This window comes from Camellia sinensis, chromosome 1, assembly GCF_055761805.1.
Source record: "Camellia sinensis isolate YWXY chromosome 1, ASM5576180v1, whole genome shotgun sequence".
NCBI lineage: Eukaryota > Viridiplantae > Streptophyta > Magnoliopsida > Ericales > Theaceae > Camellia > Camellia sinensis.
Genome location: NC_138961.1, coordinates 52951569 through 52962729, shown reverse-complemented (window position 1 = coordinate 52962729; position 11161 = coordinate 52951569). Strand labels below are relative to the sequence as shown.

The window sequence follows — 11161 nt, the reverse complement described above, 5'->3', positions numbered from 1 at the left end:
ATGATCCGAACCGTTCATTTTGTAGAGTTTATTGAGTACTTCATGTGTACCAAAAATCATATTAATCGGATATCAATAACTATATGATCGATAACCAAAAAAATAAACAATAAGTTTTTCTTTTGAGAATAGCATAAAAAAATATGCAATTCGATCATATAGTTATTGATATTCGATTAATATGATTTTCAGTAGGCATGAAGTACTCAACAAACTCTACAAAATGAACGGTTTGGATCATAAAAATAAATTCATAATACACTTTAAATTGATGCACAACAGTCACTACTGTGCTAAAGGCACAACAGTGACCCCAAGTACGGAGAATTATATGCAAGTGAGAATTGGGAAAAAAAACTATCAACTCATGAATTATATTCTCACAACTTTTTATTTACACCCCACCACAAATATATTTATATCCCATTTATTTGTAATTTTTTTTCTCTAATTTCCAGCTAGTGGCCCAATTTTAAAAATATTAGATGAAGGGGAGTTAAACAACATTGTTCGCTCCACTTTTTTTATTATTCTCAGTCTGCTAGCATTATAATTCATAGGTGCTCAAGCTCTACTTCAGACTGATCTCCACATTCATTTCTTTGCCCTTCAATCTATAGGTATGTCTTCTCTTAGATTTTAGATCTTCTTTGTACGCAATCTAACTTCTGTTTCTACATACATAAACATCTGTGTACTTGTATATGTATGTATATATACGTTGACTCATATATCTATTCACAATTTCTTCCATTTTTTTATTGATTTTTCCATCAAATCTCCAATTCAAGGCTTTAGTATTCGCGGGTTTCAATTATTTCGTTCTGTTTCTCCTTTGATGATTCTCTCTCATTTACAAGAACTTTTAGTTGTTGTGTCTGATAGATATAGATTCAAACAGTGCGTTATTTAGGGTTTGAAAGCAAATTAGAAACCCTTTTGATGATTAATATCAGTCTTTGATTGTTATTGTGGTCTCAAAGAAGAAAAAAAATTAAAAAATAAAGTGAACTAGATTACATTCTACAACACAAGATTTTGTAGTTACAGCTTCAATCCTAGATCCCCATTAAAGCTTTTGATATTTGGAACCCAAAAAGAAAAATCCAAGAAAAAAGAAAGAAAGGATGGTTTCAACTGATAATGGTGGAAACAATGGGGGAATTGAGGAATCTAATGGTTCTAGTGAGGTAAAGAGTCAGATTCCTCTTCACATTTCTGGGTCTCAAAAGGGACTTATAAATGATGAAAGCTCTCAAAATAGGTTCCATGATGATTCATCTGCTCTGCCCAAAAGATTAAGGTTCCTCAAATTTGGTTCTTTGGCTTCCCCATCTGTGAAATTCCAGCGTATTGCTACGCAGAGAGATGAGATTTCACGCGCAGTGCCTTCTGTGACTAATCATGCTCTTCGAGAACGATTCAACAAAGTCTTTTCCCGGAAAATTGATTGGGTCTCTCTTTGGAAGATGGGCAAAGAATGGTTTAGAGATCCCATGAATATGGCCCTTTTCGTTTGGATAATTGGTGTTGCTGTGTCTGGTGCGATTCTGTTCCTCGTCATGACCGGAATGCTAAACGGTGCTCTTCCGAAAAAGTCCCAGAGAAATGCTTGGTTTGAAGTTAATAATCAAATCCTCAACGCACTGTTTACTCTGATGTGTCTTTACCAGCACCCGAAGCGAATCTACCACCTTATACTTCTTATAAGATGGAGACCAGAGGACATTTCCAAACTTAGAATGATTTATTGCAAGAATGGGACTTATAAGCCTCACGAATGGGCACACATGATGGTTGTTGTTGTGCTATTACACCTTAACTGCTTTGCGCAATATGCCTTGTGTGGTCTTAACTTGGGTTACAAGAGATCAGAACGACCAGCTATAGGAGTTGGGATAACTATCTCTGTTGCAATGGCTGCACCTGCAATTGCTGGTGTTTACTCCATTGTTAGCCCCCTCGGGAAGGATTATGATTCTGAATTGGATGAGGAATCACAAGTTCAGATTAACCAGCCAAGCCAGTCAAGATTGAAATCATTAGAGAAGAGATTTTCATTCGCTTCAAGAGATGAGAGGATGGTTATTGAGAGCAGACCAAAGTGGAGTGGAGGGGTGCTTGATTTTTGGGACGATATTTCTTTGGCATATCTCTCACTATTTTGTAGCTTTTGTGTTTTTGGGTGGAATATGGAGAGACTTGGGTTTGGAAACATGTACGTTCACATTGCGACTTTCCTTCTGTTTTGTATGGCCCCCTTTTGGATTTTCAATTTGGCAGCAATTAATATCAATAACGAGGCTATAAGGGAGGCATTGGGGATTACAGGGATCTTTCTTTGTGTGTTTGGTTTACTCTACGGTGGCTTTTGGAGGATTCAGATAAGAAAGAGATTCAACTTGCCACCATACAGCTTCTGTTGCGGTAAACCAGCTATTGCTGATTGTACATTGTGGCTTTTCTGCTGTTGGTGTTCTCTTGCTCAGGAAGTGCGGACCGGGAATACCTATGATATTGTCGAAGATAAATTTTGCAGGAAGCAAGTGGATGGAAGTGACCAATTACCAATTTCGCCATTGCTTCGTGAAGATGGAGACTTTCAATACAGGTCCGGCCCGAGTTCTCCACTTGGGAACGTTTCTTCTTCTTCTCAGATTACGAAAGCTAATTCTCCAAGTCCCAGCAGACTTCCTCAGGGGCATTGTAGTCCAAATCGGCATCTTCCTTTGATGGAGGAGGAGGAATCTCGTTCAAGAGGTAAGGATGCAACTATGACACCACCTGCTCCTTCACTTATAGAAAGAGAAGCCAATTAGCATAAAACTATGTTGTTTTCGCTTTGTGATTTGTATTAGAAAATGCTGTAGGCTATTTCACATGATTGATATGTACTTTGAATTTTTGTGTGTATACAGATGCATTTTACGTGTAAATGATCTTTCTTACTTATTTGTCTCTTAAAAGATATATTTTGTTTAACACTGGGTTTTTAGTTACTTCCATACTTGGGCAAATACTCTATCTAAAGCAATAATAGTGGTGCATATTTTTTCCCCCAACACGAAAATCTTCAGATTTTCTTGAGGTCACAATATAAACCAAACCAAGCCAAGTCAAGTCTTAAGTTCTATCAAATAGGGTCGGCTACATGAATTCTTCTTCTCCACTCGACTCTATCAACAACCATTTGGTTAGTCAAATTAAGGAGATTCATATCTCTCTTTACTACACTAGCTCACGTCAATCTAAATTTGCACATTCCTCGAACACTTCCATTTATCGTCACTGTATTGCATTTCTTCACTACTGCCTCTGTTGGTCTCCATTGTATATGACTAAACCATCTCAATCTATGCTCTCTCAACTTATCTTCTATCGATTCTACTCCTATCCATTCATGAATATATTCATTCCTAACTCTGTCTTTTCTAATCTTGCCACACATCCACCTTAGCATTCTCATTTCAACAACACTCATCTTGTTTACATGTTGTTTCTTAGTTGCCCAACATTCTGCCCCATACAACATTGTTGATCTAATAGCTGTTCTATAGAACTTTCCTTTTAGTCTAGTGAGTGTTCGTTTATCGCACAGTACCCTAGATGCACTCATCCACTTAAGCCACCCTCCCTTGATTCTATGGATCACATCTGCTCCGATTTCCTCAGCCGTTGTGATAATTGATCCTAAATAACAAAAATATTCACTCTTAGATAGTTCTTGGTTTTCAATGTTCACTTCTCTTTTATTTCCATTATTACTGTTACTAAAATTACACTTCATGTATTCTGTCTTAGTTCTGCTTATACTAATCCTTTAGATTCAATTGTTTTTCTCCAAGTTTCCAACTTAGTGTGAATTCCTTCTCTAGTCTCATCTACTAACATGATATCATCAGCAAAAAAACAAATACCATGGCACATCATCTTGAATATTTCTCGTCAACTCATCTATAACTAAAGTAAAAAGGTAAGGACTTAAGGTTGATCCTTAGTGTAACCCCACAGTAATTGAAAATCCACTTGTCTCTCTAGCAGGTGATTTAATAGTGGTCACCACACCTTCATACATGTCCCTATCATCAATGTAACATTTTGTCACCCCTTTCTTCTCTGACACTCACCAAATTATACCCCGAGACACTCTATCATATGCTTTCTCAAGATTGATAGAAATCATATGAATGTTTCTTTTCTTTTTTCTATACTTTTCTATTACTCTCCTTAAAAGATAGATCGCTTTCATTGTTGACCTATCAGGCATAAATCCAAATTGATTCTCTAGCACCTCTGTTATATCTCGCAATCGATATTCCATCACTCTCTCTCACACTTTTATTATATGATATAATTGTTACAATTCTAGACATCTCCTTTATTCTTATAGATTGGCACTAAAATACTCTTCCTCAACTCCTCTGGTATTTTCCTAATTAACAAAATCTTGTTAAATAACCTAGTCAACCAAGTAACTCCCTTCTTATCCTAACATTTCCAAGCTTTAATAGAGATATTATCGGATCCTAAAGTCTCATTCGATTTCATCTTCTTAAGTGCAATCTCCACTTTGAAGTTCCTAATCCTGAGATAGAATCTGTAGTCTTTGTTTTCCTTATTACTAGCTACCTAAGAAGTACGGACACAGACACGTGACACGACACGCACAAGCAGACACATGAATTTTCAAAAAATGTAAGACACGACACGTTGGGGACACGTTCAAAACATATATTTTTATATTTTTATTATATGTATATTTTTAAATATTTAATAGATATTTTATGTCAAATATTTAATTTTATCAAATTTATTAACCTTAGGTATGCTATTTCAGTAAAAAAAATTAAAAGGTTTAATTTAAAAAAAAAAATAGTACTCAACATGTCCTCAACCTGTCCTCAACGTGTCCATAGTGTGTCCAACTCTTTCCGGTGTGTTTGACACGTGTCCGAAGCATGTCCGGCGTGTGTCCGTGTCCGACACATGTCGGACACCTGTACACAACCTCCGGAGAGGTGTCCATGCTTCATAGCTAGCTACTTTCTCCCCTTTTGACCTTCCTCCATGTTCCTCATTTAACAACTTCTCAAAATAGTTTTTCCATCTCTCCTTAATCTCTTCATCCTTTATCAATACCTTATAGTCCTCACTCTTGATGCACTTAACCTGATTAAAATCTGTTATTTTCATCTCTCTTATCTTATCAAGCTTGTATATTCTCTTCTCTCCCTTCTTACTATCTAGTCTAGTGTATAGGTCATCATAGGCTTTCAATTTAGCCTATCTCACTACTTTTTTGACCTACCTATTAGTCAATCTGTAACTCTTAAGGTTTTCCTTAGTTCTATCATTCTGCCACTTTTTAAAGCACTATTTTTTCATCTTTATTACCACTTGAACCTCCTCCTTCCAATACTAAGTTTCTTTAGAGTTGGGTCCTTTTCCTTTCGACTCTCCAAGGACTTCCCTTGAGATTCTCCTCATACAATCGGCCATCGAGTTCCACATAACGTTAGCATCATTTTCCAAGTCCCAAGTACCTCCTTTATCCATTTTATTCTTAAATATTTCTAGTTTATCTCTTTTTAGGTCTCACCATCTCATCCTACGACGCTTACTATCTTTCCTGGCTTGGTATTGCCCTTTAAAGCATACATCTAGTAAAAAAATCCTATGCTGAGATGTCAGGCTCTCTCCAAGAATTACCTTACAGTCGCTTCATTTTAGATGGTCCACTTTTCTTACTAGAAAGTAATCTATTTGACTCCTAATTAACCTACTCTTCGGATTTTCTCTCACCCATGTCTCAGAAAAATATCTATAATAGTATTAATGCTTTAGTTTGGTTTACCTTTGGCAAATGATAGTCCATTTTGATAATTTGAAACTTTTAAACTTAATCACCGTTTCATTCACTAGGGCAATACAATTGGGGAAACCAGTTTTGATTATTATTTTAGTTCCTAAATAACTATATCAGTAATGCTATGGTCCTAGTCCTAGACATAAAAACCCAGAATTTCACATCAATGGCTCATATTCATTTCATATGTGGACCCCACACTTCATCAATTCAATATCCATCCCAAAACCCATTTCTAGGTACATTCTGGGTCCCAAATTCTGGGACCCTAGCTTTTTGGATTGTAAATGGATGTAGTGAATCAGCCTTCTACACCCAGCATACCTTGGAAGAACACAACTACTCAAATCTTGGGCCACCTGGGGCCAAAAGCTTGATTAAACAAAATTCTTATCTAAGCAGATAGAAACTGACCATTCAAATCCTTGACATTTCAGTCATGAACTATTGTAATTGCTGAGATATTCACTGCACAGATTTGGCATACATGAAAGTCACTTTAATCAGACCTATTTCATTATTTTCATCACAGTTGCTTAGAAATGTTGTGTTTATAGCTCAAGGAGTCAGAAGTCCTCATCGGATGAGACTCATCTTATTAACTTCTACGCATCGTTTGTTGATGTTCTTCTTATATGCTGGCTTAAAATTGTTTCTTTATTCCATTTCTTTGTATGTATAATTAGATTCTTCATTTCTTTTCTTTTTTCTTTTTTGTCTTTTATTGGCTTGTCTGAGGAATAGACAAAGCTTATGGTGGCCGAATTGGTTATCCACTTTTACAATTTGACTTATACAGTGTTAGTGAAAATGGTTGACAAAATCAACTGCAACTAAGAGTCCTCACACATGGAGAGAACAAGTTATTCCCATGTTTTAGAAATCTAGTAATGGTTCTTCACATATGCTTCTGATCAATTCATAATTCTCATGATTGAGTATAGTTTTGAAGGAGTTGATTTGACTGCAATTCAGTCCCAGGTTTCAGAATTTTAGAAATGGTCCTTCACATATGATTCTGAACCAGTCATAATTCTCAGAATAATGTTGTTTGAAGCTGTCCCTTTGAAGGAGGCTCAAAGCTTTGGTATACCAGAGGAGACTATTTAGTCCTTTTCATATAGGCTCATGTGATTTTTCTGTTTGCATTTAAATTTTGAGGTTTAAGGGACTAAGAAAGAAATATCATGACCATTTGTGTGATTTTAATATTTTTTGATTTTGAAGTAGGTGGTGCATTTCTATCATTTGGTGGATGAAACATCCTACAAATTGTGTAAAAGAAAGTGTCCTGACTAAAATTGAGTTCTTGCTTTAGATGATTTGTTATAGTTAAAGTTGAGGGGGAAAAAAAAGTAAAAGGGAAGTATATGTCAGATTGTTTGGTGTAACTTTTACTTATAATTTCTGTGGCAAAAAATGACTTGAAGAAGCGGAAAAATTCGATTATCAAGAAGCTAGGCAAGGATACTTTCGATTTTTGCATTTAAATTATCTATTTTTCGTTTGTCAGAACCTGTACCAAATAGGGGCAATATCTAATTTTTTAAGCTATGAATTTTCATATAACAATTTTATCCTGCACCTTCAATTATATGGCAGAAATGCTTTCCCCAATCTTCTTTGGGATATTTGCTTTGTTTTGTAATAGCTCAACAAATTCTAAGAGTTTAATTTTAACCCAAGTTTTTAAATGGGAAGCGTAACACGGGGCATTTTACCTCTCTTGAGGGGAGGAGTAAGTCTAAAGTGTCAAAGCATAAGGATTTCGAATTTTAAAATTTTATTTTTATTAAATAAATAAAATATTTGAAAATAATAAAAAATATTAAAAATCAAATACAAAGGTTTACATATTTTTTTGCTTATGGAGTTGAACATTTAATTGCATAGAAAGAAACTTACCCTCATCAAAAGTGAAATCGACTTTCTAAACTTTAGTTATCAAGCTTTTCATTTGAGTGTAAGCTGTGTTTTTTGTTAGTTAGTCATTTACTTGATTTTGACTAAACAACCCCCCCCCCCCCCCCCAATTGTTTGCCACATCATTGGGGCGGAGTTTGGAAGGAAAAAATTAAAAGACGTAGCATTTAACAATAGTTCAATAGAAGCTCTACATATATACGTAACTCTCGTATGTTTATATGGGCAAAGATGTACAAGGCATGCTTGAGGCGCACATCTTGGATTGTAATGCACAATCTTTTGAGAAGTGTCGCTTAAAAATCAAAGTTTCAATACAAGTCTCAATAGAAGCCTTTTAAACTGTTCTTCAAATAAACTTAGAGAAACAACTGTTCTTTAGCATCATTTGGAGTAGCTATTTTTAACTTTGTACAACATATAGTTCCTATTCAAATCCCAACATGTTAACTATGCTTTCATTAAATTCAACTATCTTTTATTTCTAGTATGCCTAAATTGTGTTCAGATTTGAGATTTAACTATATCTTCTTCTATTATTTTTTTTACTCACAAATCCTTAAATTTAAGATCCAAACATAACCTTACATTCATATAGATAGATCTCACCCCAACTTTTCTTATCGAACTTTTCGGCCATAGTCAAAAACACATGCATAATAATCCAGTTTCCTCAATTAGTGGTAGATATTAATTTCATTAGCAATAATTATCATTCGGTGGGTTCTTCTGTTTTTTAGGTATTGATTGATGAGTGTGCATTATTCTTACGTATATTGTGCAACATCATGGCCAAACTTCAAATTTGTCCTTAATATGAGAGTTTACAGTATGGGAATTTTGAAGCATGCTAGATTTGGATGAATTATTAGGCTACGTTTAGATGGTAGGAATAGAAAAGCGAGATGAGAATCTCATTCTATATCTCTTTCATTAATGCAGATTACTATCATCAATATATATAGATTTCTTGTTATTGCACTTAGAGAAATCTAAAATGTAACGTGAATATTGATAGTTAGATCAATAAACTTCACGTATACATACCATTTTCATCTTGAGTGGTGACAAAGAATGACGGAAATTACAATTATTGACACATGAAAAGAAACAACATTGATTGCAGATTAGTAGAGTCTCCCTAAAATATTTGTAAATTCATGATTTTAATTATTAAAATTGATAAAATATTCCGCTAATTTGTAATTATTTTAAGAAGATTCTTTTGAATTGCAATTTCCCCACCAACATTTGCATCCAACTTAGCTTTAATAAAGCATTATGGCATGTCTTTTAGGCAAGTATTTTGTCTACATTAAAATATTTTTTGGGTGGTTCCTTGTATACCTTATTTTGGGGTGGGGCCACTTTTCTTATTTTTATTAATTTAATCACACAATGAAGATAATGGACACGACACACACAAAAAAATAAAAAAAGAAAAAAAAATTATTGCCCATTGGATGAGCATGTTGTTTATTACCTTTTTGGTCATTTGGTTTTATATTTATTTATTATATTTGTAGGCCGGTTCAAGAACACCCTTTATGATAATATTTTGTGATTTGTCGATCATATCTTTTATTTTTTAATTAATAAAATATATTAATTTTATATTTTTTAAAAATTAAATAATTACTTGCCATGATGAAAACTCCACTCATAGCTTACCTATATTGGACATGGCACGCGGGGCTTCCACATATGTAACCACAATTTTTTATGTAATCATTAAAAGAGTATTACGATTGCAATTCAACCTAGCATTTGTGGAGTCTATAGTTAAACCAAATAGGGGAAACTATTAATCAGTAGGGGGTAGGGAAAATATTTTAAAAAATTTATTAAAATGTGAGAATTTTTTTAGATGTAATTTTTTTTTACATTGGAAAGAGTTGCACTTCATATTTTTATATATATTTTTGATCAAATAAATTAATCCGTAGTGTCCCTAAACAAATATCTAAGATGTTATTTATACTTTCTTTTAATAAAAAGATTTTTTTTTTTTTGAGGGTCTTAATTTATGAAATCATTTAAACAATGAGAAGGAAAATGATGTTTTTACTGTAATTTTAGAGAATAAAGACAAAATAAATTGTTTTTACCACAAAAAAGAAGTACTCCTATCAATATCACCACCTAATATTTTTTAGAGGACAATATGGAAAAATGACTGTCCACCACTTAGGTTATGTTTGATGTTCCCACTAGTTATTGAGATTATGATTTCGATAAGATTGGAGGATGAGATTATTAATGTGATGATATTATACTAAAGATATAAACTTATTGTGTTTGTTTGTTTGCATGCTCATGTTTATGAAAATACATAAAAATCTTCATTACATACAACAAGGTGGTTTTTATTTTTTAATAAAGTGGAGGCAAAATAGTCTTCCATTTCAAATCGGAGATAGAATTAGCAATACCCATTAGGGGATAATTATTGGTAGATCCTATTGACTAGACTCATTATTGAGTATTACTATTAACCCCTACCTTTCTTCTTCTGCTTTAGATCAAGGAGCGGCGATGACTAAAGATCTAGTGTTTGCTTGTGCGATCTAGGATTTGCAATGGTGAAGTGGAATTGAGAGAGAAGAGTCTCGTGGCGATGGCAGCTAGACAGTAATGGCACGACCACTGACAATGGTGGTTAGGCGTTGGTGGTGAAATCAAGATCGAGATCGCCAGAGAGAGAATGGGGCTCACGATGGTAGCGCTGACTATAGGTTGGTAGGAGGAAGAAAAAGATGAAGGAAATGGGATTGGGTTGCAACGACAAGATGGTGGCGTCAGTGGGTGAAAGGGTGGAAAGGGTTTCGGATGCCGGTATGTGGGATTGTTAGCGGCGAGAGTTGCCAGCAAAAAGAAAAATAAAAGACAAGTTAGGTCCAAAAGAAAAGGAGTAGAGTTGGAATTAAGGTAGTGGTTCAAAAAAAAATGGAGGGGATCCATTTTGTTAGGTGGAGGTTCAAAGAAGTGGGGGCCGAAAGAACAAAGATAGGAGTAAATAGAAACCTTCTTATTATTTTGTAAGTCTGAAGTAAATTTTTTTTCTTACATAATTGCCTCTTGTTTTGATAAAGAGAAAATTTTTAAACTTTTTAAAAATATTTTGTGTTTATAAAATGAGTATTTGATACTGATAATGATACTAATAAATCTATCAAAATGATAAATGATTGGTAACTTTTGACTTTTGTTTGTAAATCAAACTCACCGTCCTCTCCATACAATATGAAAAGCATGGCCCTTAGAGTGGAATACAAATAAGCCATTGCTATTCGGCCCAGCCAATCATGACTGTTACTTTTAGTGTTGGGCCAACATGTTGGATTTTAAAACACTTAGGGTGTGTTTGATTGG

At 34.4% G+C, this 11161-nt stretch overlaps 1 protein-coding gene and 1 long non-coding RNA gene across 2 annotated transcripts; both read left to right on the top strand.

Annotated features, from left to right (window-relative positions):
• Positions 1 to 382: 382 nt before the first annotated feature.
• On the top strand, positions 383 to 10906 carry LOC114268804 (uncharacterized). The gene is made up of 2 exons (XR_003631409.2): positions 383 to 620; positions 10311 to 10906. It is a non-coding gene; the product is annotated as an uncharacterized LOC114268804 (long non-coding RNA).
• LOC114268803 (PLAC8 family protein) lies at positions 618 to 2982 on the top strand. Its single transcript, XM_028210039.2, has one exon. The coding sequence runs from the start codon at positions 1128 to 1130 to the stop codon at positions 2817 to 2819; it is 1692 nt and encodes a 563-aa protein (XP_028065840.2). The 5' UTR covers positions 618 to 1127; the 3' UTR covers positions 2820 to 2982.
• Positions 10907 to 11161: the final 255 nt, after the last annotated feature.